This window comes from Corythoichthys intestinalis, chromosome 22, assembly GCF_030265065.1.
Source record: "Corythoichthys intestinalis isolate RoL2023-P3 chromosome 22, ASM3026506v1, whole genome shotgun sequence".
Classification (NCBI taxonomy): Eukaryota; Metazoa; Chordata; class Actinopteri; order Syngnathiformes; family Syngnathidae; genus Corythoichthys; species Corythoichthys intestinalis.
The window spans coordinates 29,240,870-29,262,720 of NC_080416.1; the positions used below are offsets into that span (position 1 = coordinate 29,240,870).

Genomic DNA, 21,851 nt, shown 5'->3' on the forward strand with positions numbered 1-21,851 from the left:
TCGCCTTTCGGCTCAGCTCCTTCTTCACCACTACGGACCAGTGCAGAGTCCGCATCACCGCAGACGCTGCACCGATCCGCCTGTCGATCTCCCCCTCCTTCCTACCCTCACTCATGAACAAGACCCCAAGATACTTGAACTCCTCCACTTGGGTCAGGATCTCATCTCTGACCCGGAGAGGGCACGCTACCCTTTTCCAACTGAGGACCATGGTCTCGGATATGGAGGAGCTGATCTTCATCCTAACTGCTTCACTCTCTGCTGCGAACCGCTCCAGTGAGAGTTGGAGGTCACGGCTTGATGAAGGCAGCAGCACCATCTCCTCTCCAGCACCCCTGAATAGACTTTACCGGGGAGACTGAGGAGTGTGATCCCGCTATAATTGGAACACACCCTCCGGCTCCCTTTCTTAAAAAGGGGGAACCACCCCGGTCTGCCAATCCAGAGGCACTGTCTCCGATGTTGTAGAGGCGTGTCAGCCACGACAGAACCACAACATCCAGAGCCTTTAGGAACTCCGGGCAGATCTCATCGACCCCCGGGGCCTTGCCACCGAGGAGCTTTCCAACCACCTCATTGACTTTGACCCCACAGATAGGGAAGCCCAGCTCAGAGTCCTCAGACTTTGCTTCCTCTAAGGAAGCTGTGTTGTCGGAATTGAGGAAGTCTTCGAAGTATTCTCCCCACCGACTCACGACATCCCGAGTTGAGGTTTATCTTTTAAGAACCACAAGCCTTTCTTACGTGGATCCCTTTAAAGCATCCAATGGGGCATCACAATACAATTATCTGTAATATCTTAAGTCCACGATTTCATTTGTTGGTATCAGTTTGGCATCAGATTTTTGGAGTTGGACAATATCGGGATATGTAAGTCATTATCGGACAACTCCACTTATAATTATATATACAGTTTTTTATAATCTTTTATACATACAATGGAACTTTGAAAACTGATTCAAATTGACAAGCTAAAATTGTAAAGAAAATGCGTAGTTCATATTCACTTTATTTTTTTAACTTTTTAATCTTATATATTTATTTTTATTTTTTATTTTATTTTTTTTAAATTTTTTTTTGCATTTTTTGTGTATGCTTCCCTTCACAAGGGAATTTGCGATGACTCACCCGATGATGAAAAAAGCAATGATGGCAGTTAGCATACTACCGAAACTGTTTGTCAATGGTAACATTAACTAGGTTTCATTGTTAGCCAAGCTTAACTGTGCAGCCCTCTGTTGTGGTTTTCCTAAATTAGCCTAGCCACAAATGCCCCCCCCCCCCCCCCCCAAAAAAAACAAACAAAACAAAAACCCCGACAACCTATCTCAAAAGCTACATTATAAAATACACTCACAAATCTTTCGTAAATACAGTGAAACATTAGAACCCAAAGAATAATTACAACCTAAAATTGATCGGCTGTGATCCAGCTAACTTATCTATGTTGCAATTTTTTGTCTATATATCCCTTTTCTTGAAAAATGATGAGTCCAAAGGAGAAAAGCTAACTACCAAAGGAATGTTAGCTAGTTCTGTGTTTTATTGTTGTATCCCGAAGACTTCTTCAGTTGTGGTTTTTTCGCAAATTTCACTGAGCGAAAATCGCTATTTCAACTAGACTGCTATCATTTAAAACTAGAGACGGAACATCGGAACAGTTTACTGGATCAGCAATTTCAAACCCAACATTTCCAGTTAAATGCATCAAAAATGGGCTTTTGTTTATTTAAAAGTAATGAATGTAGATTAATTGTCAAAAGCATAGCAATTATACAGTGGTATGATAAAGTATCTGAACTTTTTGGAATTTCTCACGTTTCTGCATAAAATCACCATCAAATGTGATCTGATCTTTGTTAAAATCGCACAGATGTAAAAACTGTCTGCTTTAACTAAAACCACCGAAACATTTATAGGTTTTCATATTTTAATGAGGATAGCATGCAAACAATGACAGAAAGGGGTGGGATAAGTAAGTGAACCCTCTGCCTAAAGAGACTTAAAGAGCAATTGAAACCAATTTTTACCAAACATTTTAAGTCAGGTGTGTGCCCAATCACTGATGAGTGGTTTAAAGCTTCCCTGCCCACTATAAAACACACACCTGGTAAGAATTGTCTTGATGAGAAGCATTGTCTGATGTGCATCATGGCTCGGTCAAAAGTGCTGTTGAAGACCTGCGATCAAGGATTGTTGACTTGTGTAAAGCTGGAAAAGGATCCAAAACCATCTCTAAAAGTCTGGATGTTCATCAACTGACAGTCAGAGAAGTTGTCTACAAATAGAGAGGGTTTGGCACTGTTGCTTCTCTCCCAAGGAGTGGCCGTCCACCAAAGATGATGCCAAACGTTCAGCGCGGAGTACTCAGGTAAAAAAAAAAAAAAAAAAAGAACCCTAGAGTGTCTGCTAAAGACTTACAGAAATCACTGGCACGGTCCAATATCTCTGTGCACACATCATCTATGGCCAAGAATGGTGTCCATGGGAGGACTCCACGTAAGAAGCCACTGCTGTCTTAAAAAAAAAAAAAAAAAAACATTGTTGCTCGTTTAATGTTTTCAAAAAGGCACTTGGACACTCTACAAAGAGTTTTGGCAAATATTTTTTGAACTGATGAAAGCAAAGTTAATTTGTTTGGGAGTAACACACAACGTCATGTGTGGAGGAAAAATGGAACAGCTCACAAACATCAACACTTCATCCCCACCGGGAAGCATGGTGGAGGGAGCATCATGATTTGGGGCTGTTTTGCTACCTCAGGGCCTGGACAACTTGCAATCATTAATGAATGAATGAATTCAAAAGTTTATCAGGATGTTTTACATGAAAACCTGAGGCTGTCTGTCAAACAGTTGAAGCTAAAAAGAGGATGGATGCTGCAACAAGACAATGATCCAAAACACAGTCGTAAATCAACTTTAGAATGGTTTCAAAAGAACAAAATACATGTTCTGGAGTAGCCAAGTCAAAGTCCCGACTTGAACCCCATTGAGATGCAGAGGCATGACCTAAAGACAGCGATTCATGCTAACCATCCCAGGAATCTGACTGAACTACAGCAGTTTTGTTGAGAAGAATGGGCCAAGATTAGTCCTGATCGGTGTGCCAGACTGATCTGCAGGTGCAGGAAGCGTCTGGTTTAGAGCTGAAATGAGTACTCGAGCAACTCGAGTAACTCGAGTTTAAAAACTGATCCGAGTAATTTTATTCACCTCGAGTAATCGTTTATTTTGACAGCTCTAAGCATCACGTTTTGCTCGGACTACTTTTAATGCATGACAACGCGCTGTCACGTGCGGAGAGGAAGAAGGGAAAGAAAAAAAAACTTACTGCAGTCGACAGCCGCCACAAACGACGCCGACGTTGCTAAATACTAGCCCGCACGATGCTACGTTGGTAACAGGTAGCGTCAGATGCGTCTCATAGAGATCACATGTATGTTGAACTAGATGCGAAATGACAGACTCGGCCGCGTCTGGGCAACGTTAGTAAACAGCCGCCATCTTAAAGCAGTAATGCGCTAAGCGCAAATAAATAAGATTAACGATACTGTCGCTACTAGCTCACGTAACGTTTGCCCTGCGGAGGGCTAGTTTTCAATTAATTATGACCACTGTCGATGCGTGGCTAGCGTGTCTTACATACAGGCTTTAACATAACATAGCACTGCGGAGTGATGAGGGTGTAAACTAAAAACTTAATCATGCTAACTATCAGTTTTAGCTCAGTAGTCATTGCTGGATAAAACACCAAGTAGCACTGGTCCCTAATGTGCTCCAATACAGCCTGTGTCATACATTTATTTTGAACACTGCAAAAACTCAAAATCCTATCAGGACTTACAGTTTAGACTAACTTAAAACTTAACTAGAACTTAAAAATGGCTTGACACAAAGAGAAATTCAATTGAAACACGTGGGAAAAAATCCTAACTTTAAAGTGATGTGCGTTGTCAAGCGTAACGGCATTTTTAGGTAAGATATATATATATATTTTTTTTTTAATAAGATCTAAAAGTTTTTTGAGTGAAAGCAGTGAATTTGTCTTTTTTTTTAATTCTAGTTACATCTGAGATGCAATTGTTGGCTGTTTTCAACAATATACATCGAAAATAAAGACATTGATTGACTGAAAATGGTTCAAGATTAGATGAAATGTGATGAAACAAAGATCACATCACATTTGATGGTGATTTTATGCAGAAATGTGAGAAAATCCAAAAAGTTCAGATACTTTTACATCCCACTGTATTTCCAGCCATACTATGTTTCCCGTTAGGCATTTTTGTCACGACACACCTAATTGAGCGAGAAAAAAAAAATATTCCAGCGAGAAAGCTGTCATTTAAAAACAAATATGGAGAAAAAAAAAGTCTTTACAACATACAGTGGAACATCTGAACTCAAACGGCTTACAAAGCGGGTGATTTCCATCTAAAATTGATTTAATATCAAGTAAATGGTTAACCGAATCATGAGGAATTGTTTGTTATTTCTGTGCAGTTTAGCCCCTACAATTAACTTATTACCATCAGATTCTATTATCAGATGGGAGTATTAAAGTCGAACTGGGAGGTATCACTGCGGGATTCCTTGACCAGATTGTAAAACTAGCTAGCCACGCCCCCTCTGTTTTGATAGCAACTGTGTCATTACACTGAAGTTGTCTACTCATTCTTCACCAAGATATGTCTGAAAGGCACTGATGGAAAATCACCTCTAGAGTGGCAATTTTGAAAATGTACTCAAATCCGAGCAAATCATCAAAACGGAAACTCCTAGCGTTCGGCTTTCGAGCGTCCACTGCGTGTCCGATTCTTCTTAACGCCCCCTTACCCGAAAAGTCTCCGCCCATCCTTAAACTTTCTGCTGCATCTCCATTTGCTGGCTGCTTTGTCCTTTCCCGTTCATGTCGTACACGGAGCTCTTCTGCTGCCGCCGACGGTAGCACCACACCGTTACCATGACGGCCGCTGCTACCACGCACACCGCCGCAATGATGGCGGCCACAATGGGGCCACGGCGTGATGGACTCGACGGCGGGCAGTTCTCTCCGACGCATACCGTCTCGCCCCTCTCTCCCTCCATATCGCCCCTCTCACCAGTCTCGCCAGGCAAGTTCAGGGTGTGCCCCCCTGTTGCCCCGTCAAGGGTTTCGCTATCCTGGGCTGGGTCCAGAATGGGGTGCTGGGTGAGATCCAGGAGCCAAGAATGGGTGGGGACCACCTGCTGCGTATCGTACTCCAGAGTATCCGAAGATGAGGAGGACGAGGGGTTTTCTGGGACTGTGGCTTCTCTTTGTTCAGACTCTGGTACCGCTGGAACGCTGGTGTCAGGGACTAGTTCTTCCACCCCGTTAGGGATGGCGGCCACCGGGTGTCCGTCCAGCCAGGTCTCATCTGTAGTGGTTGCTACTCTTGTGTCATCCTGGGTAGAGTTCAGACTTTCTTCAGGAAAGACGACGTGCTGATGATGGTCGTCGTCTTCGAGACTATCGTGATCAGCGTGGCTATCATTTGCATCATGTCCACCGTCATCGGTATCAGGGTTATGTTCTTGGCTGTCATGATCATTGCCATCATGGTCAAGGTGGTCATAGTGATCGAGATCATCGTGGTTATGATCATCATTGTCATGATGTTCATGGTCATAGCGTTCATCGTGATCATCATGATCATGATCATTGTCATGATGTTCATGGTCATAGCGTTCATCGTGATCATGGTGGTCATCATCGTCGCGGTCATCATGTTCCTCAAGAATTTGGTCATCGTCATCGGCGTGTTCATCATGGTCCGTATGCTCCTCAGAAACATCCGTTTGCTCCAGAATATCATCACCGTCTTTGTCGCCACCACGTTCCTCGGAGCTGTTGTTCCACCCGCCGTAGCGAACGTCCTCATGCTCACCCATGTCGTAATGATCATGGTGGTTGTCATCGTAGCGGTCTTGTTCATCTAGGTCTTCCTGATGAACCGGAATCTGTTGTTCTATTTGACCGTCATCTCGGTGATCGAGACTCTCTTGCGCGTGATTGTTGAGGTTCTCTTCGGATTGGCTGCCAGAGGACCGCTGAGTGGTGGTCTGGGTAACGGAATCCACTGAGACCGGTTGCTGCTCTTGCTGCTGCTGGAAGGTGTCAGAAGGGAACCAGAAGAGATGTTTCTGGGACAGGAGGGAGACCGGTGGGTCTGTTGACACCGTTGTCACCTCGCGTTCCTCCATCTTCCAACCCGCGTCCTCCACGTCCATTTTCACGTCATCTTTCCTCGTTTCTTCAACAGTCTCGTCATCTAATTCCACCTCCTGCTGACCGTCCATGTCTGGAGCCTCTTCTTCTCTTTGGAAGCTGATCACTTGCATTTCCCGGTTCCGGGGTTCTTCAGGTTGCGCTGTAGTTCCTTGGGGCTTCTCGTACAATTGAGCGTGACCCTCCGCAGGCCCGTCGTCTTCCCTCTGATGGTCCGCCTCGTCATACGTGAACTGGTCTTCGTAGTCCATGTGGGTCTCAGTCGAGTCTGCCAGTACACAAAGACAATTAGTTATCTCTATAGACAAAAGTTTTAGAAGTTCAAAGCATATCAATCATAGGGATACAAATGTTTTAGTCAGGAACAAATGAACGAAACATCAAATTTAGAAACTACAGAAGAAACTAAAGGCCTAATTGAGAACAATGACGCAAACTAACAAACAAAGAAATCAACAGGGGGACAAACATATTCGTGAACAACATTACAAAGGAATGTATAAACTTGGCGCTAACTAATTAAAGAGCGGCAAAGTATCAGGTCCGCACGTCATCATTCCATTCAAATGACGCCTGTTTTGGAACCCAACCCAATGTGAAGTAAGTGTGCACGTCCGCCCATCCTTCACACCACTTCTTATCCTCTTTTTTCTATCGTGGCTGCAACTCAGACCACGCCACGGCATGTCGCACCCAGGTGCCACGGCGGCCATTTTCCTCTGGACTCACAAGCAAGCCATTGTTCCCGTAAAGGGTAGAAACAGAGCGGAGGTTCACCGAACCGCTGACAAGCCAGGAAATCGAACTCCAGTCGAGGTCATGAAAACCCTGACCCAAAACATAACGTGCTGCTTTCTTCATTTCATACCTTTGGCACACATCTGCACCAGTCCATACCACTCGCCACAGCTGTCACACAGCAAGCTGAATGCACTGTGGCCGTTGGGCATGACGTAACCTGGCACGCATGTGTACAGGAGCTCATCGCCTAGTTCAAACCCGCCATGACCCTGAAGACGGGCGTTGGGGAAGGATGGGGGGTCGCCGCATGGCACACCTGTCGCCGACAAAAAACATACCGCCATATCATTTTTGTCGTCCATCAAAGACTCCCTTTGAATGACTGACCTTTGTCTTTGATACAGAATCCGTTCAAGCTCTTGGCATCACTTGTAGCATTTTCCAGCCTCACATCCACTGCTTTCAGTGAGCCCCCGACATAGTTACACACAGTAGTCCTAGAATGAGATAAGAGATTATTAAAATGTGAAACTTGAGCCCCTTTCACACACATATCACAGTAAATTCCCGCGGGATTTACTCGCGTCATTGCGTTCACATATGGAGAGATATCCCGGGAATTAAGCGGGCTGGACAAGTTCACAGCCCCATGTTTTAGACTCGGCGCTCTCTGTGCGGGGAGGGCTGCTGGCATGATTTTAAAACCCTTACATTACATCATTTTTGTTCGGCATTGGCTGTCACATTCAGTTGGTCACATTGTGTTTTGTTACAGAGCCCATACCTGTCAACCCTAGGCCGTTGACAATCTTACAAATAGTGACGTATGCCCTTAAAAATCGGTGACTAATCTTACAACGTTGTATATAGTGTGCAATATGAAACAAAAATAAAACTCAATTTTTAAAATCATATGAATTTATTGGTAATATTTTAAAATATAACCTGGTGTAATCAAAAAATCAATATCTTCAGCTACATCATGATTACTAAAATTTAACAGTGACTTTTGTTATAATTGTATGTAGCACTTTTGGCAATTTCTATCATGTCTTGATGGCTGCACTTCAGCTCGCAATTCGGTTTGACTTGAAGGTAGTTCGTTAGTGTGTCCATTTATAAATTAAAAAAGTCAATTGATAAAATTAACGATGCAATCTTTGATTCAGGGAACATTTCTTTTGCTAATTCTGAGAAGAGATTAGCAATAGTTGCGGGCAAATTGTGTTCGGCAACAAATTGGCCGAATGAAATTTCCGCTTTCGTCACTTTTCATTCTGCAGACTTCATCTTGATGACCAGTGTTGTTAATCATACTTTTAAAAGGTAATTAATTGGTTACAAATTACTTCTCCCAAAAAGGAATTGAGTTAGTAACCCAGTTACCTGAAGGTAAGAGTAATTAGTTACTTGGTAAAGTAACTGGTGTTATCTTTCATATTTTTTTTCCAATTTAAAAAAATAAATAAATAAATAAAACATAGTAACCTTTGCTATGTTTGGAAATCGTTTAATGTTGTGAATCAACTGTTAAAGTTGTTAAAATTGCTACCGTTTTTGCATTAGTTCCCTTCTGTCTACTTTCGACATGTTAAAGTTTTAAAACTGTTTCATCATTTAAAGATAGATTGAAGTCAAGATTTTGCCAATTTAGGAGTATTTTAGATGAAAAGTTACTTAAGTTCGCTAGGAAGGTTCACTACAACAGAGCCTTTCTGAGAAGTCTACTGCTTCAAAATGGCGGCTGTTTATTAACGCTGCAGTCTGTCATTTTGCATGTAGTTCTTTAAGCATGTGATATCTAGGCGTAGATTATAGGCTGTCAGCTACAGTCAGGAAATATTGGAGCCACCTAGCCTAGCATCGCGTTTGCTACAGCGTCACAACACTCTTCTCTCTCAGTGTCGCTGACTTTTCTCGCATCATTCAACCAACGCACATTGTCTCGTTGCCGAAACGGTGACAAAATCCAAACGGAAAAAAAAAAAGGAATGCACGAAAAACGTAAAGATCTTGAACGTACGGCGTACACATTTAAAAATCAGTGCTCACTTGTACAAATTACGCCGAAATCGTACAACTTGACAGGTATGAGAGCCGGTTGTAGGAGCGTTCGCGACGTTGTACCCACAGCCAATTCAAGCTCATCAAAATTGTATGTAAGCCCAGGCGATCCAAGAGAAGGGTGCCAAGATATTAACTTGCTGGGCGCCATTGGACACCTTGTACTCTCGAATTTCGTGCATGTGCTAGCTTGTTCGTCTGCCGCCCCTGTTTTCAAATCCCCTATGTTGTGCTGGTGTTTGAATGTATTTGTTTTGTTGTCTTATTGGTTCTGCCTACCACTTAGGTTGGTATTATTGATCCCCATTGACCTACTGTCATTGACCCATTGTGTTATTCCCCCTTTTCCACGATCGTGTGTATTTTTATTTGTATTTAATAAACCCTCCGTTGTTTTCTGCTTTGAGGTACAACCTTGTTTCCACAGTTGCGGAGCCTAACATCACCCACAATATAAATCACACATTTTCAAAGATGGACGAAGGACTCTCTTCCACGGCTCTACGATCCAGTAGAAATTTCATTATGCTTTCAGTTTAATTTAGCTATTTCCAGCTTGCTATGTTGATAATTGCAATGTTTGTTTACCACTTTTTGTCTTACTGCGAAGAAAGAGGAAGTGACAATCGGCCCGCCGTGATATTTACATCATCAGCCATCGTGATGTGACGTAGGAATTTAACGCTTGCTTTCACATAAGCCTCGTCCCGGGACTTTCTCTGGCATTTTACTAAGACGCTACCTGTAAAATATCCGCGTAATCTCTGTGTCAGTCGACCTGGGAAATTGCGTTCACATAGAAGGGCTGCGTGTTTAAATCCCGGGATTTTCACTGTGTTTCGGCATGTGTGAAAGGGGCTTAAAGGTACGTCTTGGGGTATATACGCTAAGTGGGATAGGGGCTGGACCTCTTTTGTTTCCTTCTTCCCACTTCTGCGTGACATAAAGCATTATCTTGTTCAAGTAGAATGAACGTGTCTATCTTCATTTCCACACTGCCTGCCGCCTTGTGGACTAGTCGGAGAGTCTTCAAGGAACCCATTTGTCTCATAAATTTAATATACTACAGTAGAAAACACATAGAGGAGCAGCAGTTTTCTACTCGAGTTTTGCAGGTTAGCAAGATAGATACTAGACACATTTAATGAAAATAAAATAGCCAAATGTTTGCTTTCACACATACCGCTTCCCGGGAAAGTCCTGGACATTATACAAAGACGCGACTCGGTCAATGGCCGCGTCATCTCCGTGTCAGTCGACCGGGGAAATTGCTTTCACATATAAGGGCTGCCAGTTGAAATCCCGGAATTTAAACGGGTTTCAGGTGTATTTGAAAGGGGCTTATGTATTACTAAGCAACAAGAAGAAAACAGGAATTGGTCTGTGCACACTGCATGGAAAAAAACAGATATTTTTCACATATGTGCAAAGAAATTGGAATTCTCCTGCAGTTTGAGCGTAGTGCAAGAAAGCCAAAACTAACAAAGGAAAAACCTGAATGAGAAAATGAGAAAACACACCTAATAAATAAACTTCAGAGCTAGCTAACTTGCAAATATTCAAATGTGGCACTCAATCACATTAGTCATACAGTCTGCCAAATTGACTAAAAAATGCAGAAGAGCTATGCTAGGAACTACTGAGCTAAAGTACAAACTAGCGACTGAAATTCCAAACTAACTGACATAGACTTCACTATCAGTTGACGGGACACGCGGCTTGGGGTCGATCTTTAGGGGGCCTATTTTCAAATATTTAAAAAAAAAAAAGCCGTCAGCAACATAAAACCAAAACAGGCACCTCCCTTAGGCATATATGAGTCTCCATGAGCAGCAACATTAAAAAAGTAATTCAGTAATGAAATCCCGATTAATATTTTTTTTCATACAAGTATAACAAAACTTAAAATGGCTATAAAATTCTCAAATTTTACGCTAGATGCACAAAAATCACCAAATGCCGAAATAATCACCTATATTTTCAGGATCAATAGCAATAATTAACATATATAAGTTTTTGCCCAAAATAGCAACTTATTTTTTTTTAAAGCTAAAGTGCAATTTTTCAACAGCTAATAAATCACTCAATTTTCACATCAGAAACTTAATACTTGAGGAAAGCATGCCGAGTCATCTTAATTTTACTCAACAAAAGCAAAATTTGCATTTTCCTATCTACAATCACAACTTTTTTAGGTTGAATTCCGCTATTGTGTAGAGATACAAAATCCAACATGGCGGCCGTCACAAAATAAATAGCTTTTTAAGTTGAAAATTCTGGTAAATAAATGCTTAAATTGTGGAATTTCAATAGATATGAACGTAAAACAGTCAAGATTCTTGGTTAAAAGAAAAAAAAAAAAAAATCATTCTTTCTACGTAAATATTTCAGGCCAGAGTTGCACTAATTTTATCCAAGTGCATGCATGGTGCTATCTAACATAATAATTACCTTGTTTCCTCGACAAAATAACTCTTGAGACAATTCTTGTATGCAATAAAACGTTCGTCCTATTTCCACCTAAATCCGGCGTTAGAAGGCAACGTGTGTTTGCGGTTATTACAGTGAAAGCCAACTCAACGTTTGGCCTGGGTCGGCCCCCTATGGGAAGACCTGGTGCAATGTCTTTGGGAGCTGTCTTGTTAACTGATGGTGGAGTCTATGCAACTGAATAAAAAGCTAATATACAATATAGCTAACAAATTTTACGGCTGAATTGCCCGAAGAAACGTCCACTAAAATTACATACAGATTACGACACAAGTTCATTTCCATTCCTTTGGAATAAAACCAAAAACTACTCAATATTAAGTATAAAATGCATTTTAGAAAGAGACTTCTACTCTAGTGCATGGAGGAGCCATGAAAACATTTCTCCTCCGTTTATTCTGGTTGGAAAACATTTACCCATGGTTTATTCTGGTTGAGTTTCTTGCACAAATATTATGCCAGCATATCAGGGCATAGCCTGCGCAATGTGGTGTTGCTTTATCACCCTACGAGTTGACGTTCCCATGCATGTCAGTCTTATAGATTAAACTATATAAAACATGATGTCTCCGACAGGAAAGCAGTTCCCTGTCCCTCCAATCAACCTAAATCGTCACTAATTGAGAATGTGAAACTGCGAGAAATCATGTGAGTCATACTGTCAACATTGTCTTATAAGGACAAAAATCCGACACCTTGCACTGGACAAAAGTGGGGAATAGAAAGTCCTTGCTATACTAGTTGGGTGTATTACGTGTTTGTGTGTTGTGGTTTCTTGCTATGGCAACAGCAAAGTCTGCCAAGTAAGAGAAAGATGTTAGAACGTGTTACGTATATCAATGTAAACATACAGGAAAAGAACCCTTCCTGGTTGGTAGAGGAGAATGTCTGCCAGCGATGAACTAATGGACAGAGAAACTGATAAAACAATATTAACTACTGTTAATGATGTAGGAACAAACTGACTAATTGGATAGTTGACAAATTCTATTAGGTATACAAACAAATAATTCTCACAAAAACCAACATCCCCAGAAATGGAATAAATTAGTCCGCTTTATCTGTTTATGATGTAAGCTCAGACCGAAATGGCGTCTGACGGAGCACTTTTCCCGGCAGTGCTGGTTTGACACGTCCTCACAATGTTTCACACCTCAGGGTGTCATCCGTCTGTCTGGTCTGAGCCTTTAGCAACCCTTTAACGCAGTCCGAGAGCTGAATTGGCGCAAAACATTGGCTCGTTCCTTGTTATTGCTTTAATGTCGTGTCCGACTGCTCCTCCAGGAATTTGTTGTGCCGCTTCAATTTAACGCATGATTTTCTGCGCTTGAGTCTTTTCCCATTGGGAGACCAGGATGCTAACAAGCTATTTCCATTTTAAGTTGGATCAAGACAAAGCTTTGCGGCCGAAAATCAGTGCTTTTGTAACACTAATAAACAAACATGCTAACTTGTTACTAACAACCAAATCAAGAAATAAACAACAGAACTAGTGAATGAATAACTAACAAATAAATGCTAAGCTAACTATGCAATCAGCCACCATAATAACATATTCACTTCTTAAATAATATAATGGATGTAGAGGCCAACAGGTTAACAATCAATTTCCATAATTTACGGACTATAAGCCATTGCTTTTTTCCTTCATTATGAATCCTGCTACTTGTTTGTTGATTTATTTGGGTTAATAGGTAACACTTAATTTGATAGCGGCGTCATAAATATGACATGACACTATCATGGGCATTATTGAATGCTTATGACAGATGTCATTAAGTGTCATCCAGCAAATTATGTCACTAACTCTTATTTCTGTCCAGCTCGGATCTTTTACATCCAATGAAAAGTGAGATCATTAGCTGGATGTCACAAAATGACATCTGTCATAAACATTCATTAATGCTCTTCTAAAGCTATAGATAAGAAAAATTGCCGTAATTTTCGGACTATAAGCCGCTACTTTTTTCCTTCATTTTGAATCCTACGGTTTGTAGTCCAATGTGGCTTATTTGTTGATTTATTTGGGTTAATAGGGTTAATAACACTTTATTTGACAGCGGTGTCATAAATATGACATGACACTATCATGGGCATTGCTGAATGCTTATGACAGATGTCATTAAGTGTCATCCGGCAAATTATGTCACTAACTCCATTTATGTCCAGTTTGGCTGTTTTACATCCATTTAAAACTAGATAATTTGCCAGATAACACTAAATGACATCTGTTATAAGCAATCATTGATACCCATGACAGTGTCATCATAATTATGATCATCTAATGACAGTCTTATGGCGCCAGTGTCAAATAAAGTGTTACCAAATACCATTACTAGCAATTAATGAAACAGCTGGAGCAGTAACTGAAGAAATAATTAGCACAGAGCATGAATTTTGATTGTTATTTACATCTGTAGTGCTGCAGTGCATGCTAGGAGGAATGTTGGACAACAACAGTGTTGACAGCAGAGGTCGACTGTCTCCCCCAAGGGAGCAGTGATGGCAAATGAAGCTTCTTGAAGCTTCATGGTGGTTGATTTGGTCTTAGGATTGTCTTATGATGCCGCTGTCGAATAAAGTGTTACCGGTTAATATCTTTTGGACTACAGACTACAGTGAGGACAGCTGCGGCTAGTCCAGTCCTTATTGTGCGAAAATTACGGTAAACAAAACCGAACAACACAACTTAAAGTAATGAACAAAAAGATAAACTAACAAGCTAGCTATGGAACAAACTAAAGAAATAACAGCAAAAATTCAACATAGTACTTAGCAAACAAACCACTGATGTCATCAAGTGTCATCCGGCAAATTATGTCACTAACTCTATTTATGTCCAGCTCGGATCTTTTCCATCCATTCAAAAGTGAGATCATTTGCTGGATGTCACAAAATGACATCTGTCATAAACATTCATTAATGTTCATGACAGTGTCATGTCAAAATTATAACGGTTTTATGACAGTCTTATGGTGCCACACTCAAATGTAGTGTTACTAAATTTCATAATTGGCAATTATTGAAACAACTGGAACAGCAACTGAAGAAATAATTAGCACAGAACATGATTTTTGATTGTTATTTACATCTGTAGCACCGCAATGCATGCTAGGAGGCATGTTGGACAACAACAGTGTTGACAGCAGGTGGCAGCAGATGTTGAATGTCTCCCCCAAGGGAGCAGTGTTGGCCAAATGAAGCTTTTTGAAGCAAGGAAGCCTTGCAGCGAATTGGTTCAAAGCTTCATGGTGGTTTATTTGGTCTTATGACAGTCGTATGATGCCGGTGTCAAATAAAGTGTTACCGGTTAATATCTTTTGTTGTAAATATCCCATAATACAGTGAAGACAGCAGCAGTTTATAGTCCAGCACGGCTTAAGCTATGAACAAATGTCGTTTTCGTGTCAAATTTGATGAGTGGTGGCTTAAAAATAATAATGGACAAAACCACTTTTTTTGTGTATTTTCGATTAATTCAAGGGTGCAGACTCCTATTTTTAAAATTTAATTTACTTCCAGTAAAAGGTTGGTATCGATTTTTTTCTATGTCCCCAGTGTGTTTCATTCAGATTCAGTCGAATGAAACAGAAGAAAAAAAAATCCAAAATAATTGTTAATATTTTGTCCTATATAATCTAGCTTTAATCATGTGTTGTTTTTAAATAAAAATATATGATTTCATTAAAAATAAATAAAATAAAAAGGGTTTCTCCCCGTCCCCACTGTCACCGTCCACTCTGGTAAGCTAATTACATCACACTTCTGCGATAACATCACACCAGTGGTGGGAAAGCAATTTTATGTTTCGAATCAGATTTTTCACTTTTATGGCCATAATATGTCCACTCTGTTAAAGGTATATATCAGAGAAATGAATCATTTCAAAAGGTTGTTTTTAAAATCAAAGATTTCTCATCAAGTATCCAAAGTCACGTTAGCTATTATGCTAGCAAAGACAAACTGAGGAATAACTTTAGCAACTTTAAATGTCCACTCTGTCACGTCCATATGGCACCCTATGGAAAAAATTACCCAAATAACAATTTTTGATCAATTAAGCTGAATACTGCCAATCATGACATCCATGAGGACCGTACATATTCCTCAGTGTCACGTTGCCACGGCGACGGATGTGGACATGACACCCCGGCTCAGAATTCCATTCTCCTCATCCTCTCCGTCCTTTTCCGGGAAGCAACTCCAAAAAAAGGTTGACAGAAGATCTATTTTCTTACCCGATGGAACCTCCGTGAAGCCACCCGCGGGTGCACAAGGAAAAGAAACACTCCATGACGGCATGCCTCAGCTCCGAGGCCGATGCCAGGCGGGCCTGCCGGGAGGCGCAAGCCCACTCCGCGTCCCGGAACGAAGAACTGGACGACGAGTTGCCGAGCTCCACCACAAATACTCGACCTGCAACACAAATTTGGATTTAGTATCCACAGAAAAATGTCAAAAAATATAAGCACAGTAAAAGGTGATTACATGATTTTATACGTTATATTTATACGTTTATCTTGTGTACAGTAGCTGTATGTACAGTGGGGCAAATAAGTATTTAGTCCACCACCAATTGTGCAAGATTTCCAACTTAAAAAGATTAGAGAGGCCTGTAATTGTCAACATGGGTAAACCTCAACAATGAAAGACAGAATGTGGAAAAAAACAGAAAATCACATTGTTAGATTTTTAAAGCAAGATTCCTGGCTGTCAAAGAGGTCTAACTTCTTCTAACGAGGCTCCACTCGTTACCTGTATTAATGGCACCTGTTGTAACTCATTATCGGTATAAAAGACACCTGTCCACAACCTCAGTCAGTCACACTCCAAACTCCACAATGGCCAAGACCAAAGACCTGTCGAAGGACACCACAGACAAAATTGTAGACCTGCACCAAGCTGGGAAGACTGAATCTGCAATAGGTAAAACGCTTGCTGTAAAGAAATCAACTGTAGGAGCAATTATAAGAAAATGGAAAACATACAAGACTACTGATAATCTCGCTCGATCTGGGTCTCCATGCAAGATCTCACCCCGTGGCATCAAAATGATAACAAGAACGGTGAGCAAAAATCCCCGAACCACACGGGGGGACCTAGTGAATGACCTACAGAGAGCTGGTACCACAGTAACAAAGGCTACTATCAGTAACACAATGCGCCGCCAGGGACTCAAATCCTGCACTGCCAGACGTGTCCCCATTCTGAAGAAAGTACACGTCCAGGCCCGTCTGCGGTTTGCTTGAGGGCATTTGGATGATCCTGAAGAGGACTGGGAGAATGTGTTATGGTCAGATGAAACCAAATTAGAACTTTTTGGTAGAAACACAGGTTCTCGTGTTTGGAGGAGAAAGACTACTGAATTGCATCCGAAGAACATCATACCCACTGTGAAGCATGAGGGTGGAAACGTCATGCTTTAGGGCTGTTTTTCTGCAAAGGTACCAGGACAACTGATCTGTGTAAAGGAAAGAATGAATGGGGCCATGTATCGAGAGATTTTGAGTGAAAATCTCCTTCCATCAGCAAGGGCATTAAAGATGAGACGTGGCTGGGTCTTTCAGCATGACAATGATCCCAAACACACAGCCAGGGCAACAAAGGAGTGACTTCGTAAGAAGCATTTCAAGGTCCTGTAGTGGCCTAGCCAGTCTCCAGATCTCAACCCCACAGAAAATCTGGGAGGGAGTTGAAAGTCCGCGTTGCCCAACGACAGCCCCAGAATCACTGCTCTAGAGGAGATCTGGATGGAGGAACCGCAGACGGGACTGAACGTGTACTTTCTTCAGCAGGGGAACACGTCTGGCAGTGCAGGATTTGAGTCCCTGGCGGCGCATTGTGTTACTGATAGTAGCCTTTGTTACTGTTGTCCCAGCTCTCTGTAGGTCATTCAATAGGTCCCCCGTGTGGTTCTGGGATTTTTGCTCACCGTTCTTGTTATCATTTTGACACCACGGGGTGAGATCTTGCATGGAGCCCCAGATCGAGGGAGATTATCAGTATGTCTTCCATTTTCTAATAATTGCTCCCACAGTTGATTTCTTTACACCAAGCGTTTTACCTATTGCAGATTCATACTTCCGAGCCTGTTGCAGGTCTACAATTTTGTCTCTGGTGTCCTTCGATAGTGGAGTTTGGAGTGTGACTGACTGAGGTTGTGGCCAGGTGTATTTTATACCGATAATGAGTTAAAACAGGTGCCATTAATACAGGTAACGAGTGGAGCCTTGTTAGAAGAAGAACTTTGACAGCCAGGAATCTTGCTTGTTTGTAGGTGACCAAATACTTATTTTCCACTCTAATTTGGAAATAAATTCTTTAAAAATTTAACAATGTGATTTTCTGGGGGGGGGTTTCACATTCTGTCTCTCATGGTTGAGGTTTACCCATGTTAACAATTACAGGCGTCTCTCATCTTTTTAAGTATGAGAACTTGCACAATTGGTGGTGGACTAAATACTTATTTGCCCCTCTGTATTTACATCTGACATTTACATTGTGACTTAATTTTTTTAAAAGTTTAAAATATCCGAGTGAATAATTTTTTTGTGTTGGAATGTATTTATCCAGATTTGACAAAGCTACAGGAAGATCCATATAAGACACTTTTTTTTTTTTTTTTTTTTTTTTGAGTGAATAATTTTTTTTTTTTTTTTTCAAACTTATAATTTGACATCAATTTATGATTCTATATTAAAAACGATAATGATGATAGTTGAGTTGAAGCAAAAGCGGTTGGGTGGTGTCTGTAAATGGGGGTCTTCAGGGTCAAACGGACAAATAAAAAATAGTTCGGGGACTTAATGCGCCATGAATCTGCTATGGCAGCATATAGACATATTGTTGGTGCGAAAGCAAAACTGCTTTTTCAGCCTTGTCTGTGTTTTCCGCCATATATATGGATACACAGACAAGGCTGAAAAAGCAGTTTCTGCTCTTGCACCCTTCTTTAAAATAAACTGCTGTATTTTAAGCCAAAAAAAATGTTGTGTTTGATAGAGCAATATATCTATATATCTATAAACCCTAACCCATAGCAGATTCATGGCGAATGAAGCCCCCAAACTATTTTTGATTTGTCCGTTTTACCCTGAAAACCCCCGTTTACAGACGTCGCACAACCGCTTTTGTTTCAACCCAGCCATAAAACGAAGGTAATTAACTATATTTATTATTCAAAATGTCTGTCATTTTTAGCTTAGAATCATTAATTGATGTCTAATATTTCATTTAAAAAAAAAAACGACTTAAAAAAAATATTTACTCGCACATTTTAAAGATTTAAACAAATTACGACGCAGTGAAAAAATTGGCGTCTGTAAAAAAAGTCACGGATATCTACCTCATAACTATCACTTAATTGTATTTTTTTCGTTACTGTCGCATTTCCCCAATATTTTCGATGATAAATAATCGATCCAAACAAAAAAAAAAGTGAGAAATAACATTTAAAAGGGTAAATATATGAAAATGAAAATCTCGATTACTCCTTGACGTCTGCGATTTCTGCATCGCAACCCTTGTTATATGACCATGTTTCACCCATAAAATCCCCAAAAATTCCAGCTGTGGCCATTCACATCTGTGTCTTGACACCCGATGATACATGCTATATGGAGTTTTTGGATCGAAACAAGGTAAGTATGTGATAATATGTCGTTAGAGTCGTGGTGTCTTTAATTCTGCTCTTGCGTGCTGTCGCCTCCAGTTAGGGTTTTGCTGTTTAAATTTTTTTTTTTTTTTTTGCCCCACTGTTGAAAAATTTTCTTACCCCAGAAAATTGACATTTTAAGCTTTCCAATGATGTATCATACATGCAAATCAGACAATTTTGAAATTTGGACAAATTGGGGGAGCGGAATTTCCAAGTCACCTAAGTGTTTTCCGCCATATATATATCTTATATACAGTGATCCCTCATTTTTCGCAGCTAATGGAGACCCTCCCCTGGCCCCACCCCCTGCGAAAATCGAAAATCTGCGAAGTAGAGGCGGAGCTAATTTATATTTTGAAAAATATACTTAACTATTTTTTCTTTTTTAAAAATAGGGGTGTGTTCAATGCTTATTCAAGCGCATTGGAAAGATATATATGTAAGACAGATTTTTCCCTTTTTTGCCAAAATATAATTAAAATAACAAAAACCTAAAAACCCAAATATATATATTTTAATAAATGTTTTTTAAGCATTGCAAATGTAAGAATTATGATATAAATTAAATCTCTATAAAAACAATGATTTATAAATGTATACTTGTCTATATCTTAATTTAAAATTAAATACTGTACCTTTTTTTTTCACTGGAATATTTTTTGGGGAGAATGATAAGATGACGTGATTATTTGTGATTTTAAAAATTAGTTTTGAGAGCACTTTTCATAGTGTTTAAACGAGGGCTGTTAAACAATTAAAATTTTTAATCAAGTTAATCACAGTTTAAAAATTAATTAATCTTAATCGCAATTGAAAACATCTATAAAATATGCCATATTTTTCTGTAAATTATTGTTGGAATGGAAAGATAAGACAAAAGACGGATATATACATTCAACATACTGTACATAAGTACTGTATTTGTTTATTATAACAATAAATCAACAAGATGGCATTAACATTAACATTCTGTTAAAGTGATCCATGGATAGAGACTTGTAATTCTTAAAAGATAAATGTTAGTACAAGTTATAGAAATTTTATATTAAAACCCCTCCTAATGTTTTTGTTTTAATGAAATTTGGAAAATTTTCAATCAAAAAATAAACTAGTAGCTCGCCATTGTTGATGTCAACCCATAAAATCAGTCACACCAAAGCGCCAGAAGAGGGAGACAAAAAACACAGGTAACAAGTGGACATGACACTGCTGTCATTTTAATCTGAGCGGGGCATGTGCGTTAATTGCGTCAAATATTTTAACGTGATTAATTTGAAAAAATAACGCAGGTTAACGCGATAATTTTGACAGCCCTAATTTAAACCTATTATATAAACTATTTGTATCAATCTTAAAGAGTATAAAGTTATATGGTGGGCACCCTTCATTTAGATTACTTAAATTATTTTTTTATGCTCTAAAAATGATGTGAAAATCTTCAGTACAATACCTAAATCTTTTTATTGGCCATAAACATGTTCAAAGTACATCTATGGTTAATAACTGCATTTACTATATCATGTCTAATTACCTCATTTGCACTTAATGTAAACACAACACTGCGCTTTATATGCTGTACAAACAAAACGTGTTCTCACTCTATAGAGTTTATTTTGTCAAGATTTAACAGTAATATATTGACCATAAAAGGAAATATGAGAAAAGTTCCAATGCATATCTTCGTCTAAGTAACGAATTGCTAACAAATGCCATCTAAAAAAAGCTTTCAATTGATTTCTATCCCCATTTTGTTGATAAATTTCTCCTCTCTTACCATCAGCGTTGACAAGAGAAGCCACTAAAAGACCGGCAAAGCATCCAAGGAAGCCCAGCATCCTTCTCCTAACTCAATTAAGACTTTTTTCAGCCGAAAAAAAGACCAAGGCGTCCTCCTGTAAATCACCACGACTTCCTCCAGAGGCTGCAGAGGTGAGACTGAGCAAGGAGGAGGTGCGATGAGGATGAGGAAAGCTATGATGATGACGAGGAAGAGAAGGAGGAGAAGGACAAGGGTAAGCGGATGGAGAGCCACTGTGAAAAGTGGCACCTTGACGCGACTCCAAATATTCCTTGCATGAATATTGCATACTTTGAAAGTTACACTACTTTTCGTTCTACCTTCAAGACACGACAAATCATTGTTAATACAACATTTGAACAAATTACTATTTTTTCCAACTTTCTGCAGATTTGTGATCTTCAATGTAATTTATCATGCGCATACAGTAGTATGAAAAGGTGAATCTTTTGGAATTTCTCACATTTCTGCATAAAATCACTATCTAATGTGAGCTGCTCTTTGTCAAAATCATACAGATATAAAAACAGTGTCTGCTTTAACTAAAACCACCCAACATTTATAGCGGGAAGGGGAAACAAATAAGTAAGTGAACCCTCTGCCTAAGCAGACTTAAAAAAAACAATTGAAACCAATTTTTACCAATCAATCTAAGTCAGGTGCGTGTCCAATCACTGATGAGTGGTTTAAAGCTGCCCTGCCCACCATAAAACACACACCTGGTAAGAATTGTCTTGATGAAAAGTATGGTCTGTTGTGCATCATGGCTCGGTCAAAAGAGCTGTCTAAAGACCTGCCATCAAGGATTGTTGATTTGTATAAAGCTGGGAAAGGGCACAAACCCATCTC

General features: G+C 40.0%; 1 protein-coding gene across 2 annotated transcripts; it reads right to left on the minus strand.

Annotated features, from left to right (window-relative positions):
• Positions 1-1,320: 1,320 nt before the first annotated feature.
• Positions 1,321-21,123, minus strand: susd5 (sushi domain containing 5). Of its 2 annotated transcripts, XM_057828120.1 has the most exons (5): positions 20,979-21,123; positions 15,786-15,963; positions 7,381-7,490; positions 7,121-7,309; positions 1,321-6,520 (listed from the first exon to the last, which is right to left on the minus strand). In XM_057828120.1, exons 1-5 carry the CDS (start codon positions 21,037-21,039, stop codon positions 4,860-4,862), a joined length of 2,199 nt encoding a protein of 732 aa, XP_057684103.1. In that variant the 5' UTR covers positions 21,040-21,123; the 3' UTR covers positions 1,321-4,859. The 2 variants fall into 2 exon arrangements, with proteins under 2 accessions (XP_057684103.1, XP_057684104.1); XM_057828121.1 differs by lacking the exon at positions 7,121-7,309.
• Between the last annotated feature and the right edge of the window lie 728 nt (positions 21,124-21,851).

Bases quoted from the DNA above. Each gene is read 5' to 3' on its own strand.
- susd5 (XM_057828120.1), bottom strand. From the start codon at position 21,039: ATGCTGGGCTTCCTTGGATGCTTTGCCGGTCTTTTAGTGGCTTCTCTT. The intron at 15,964-20,978 runs GTAAGAGAGGAG...TTTGTGTTGCAG, and splicing joins TTCTCTTGTCAACGCTGATG to GTCGAGTATTTGTGGTGGAG. The intron at 7,310-7,380 runs GTCAGTCATTCA...TGTCGGCGACAG, and splicing joins ATTCTGTATCAAAGACAAAG to GTGTGCCATGCGGCGACCCC.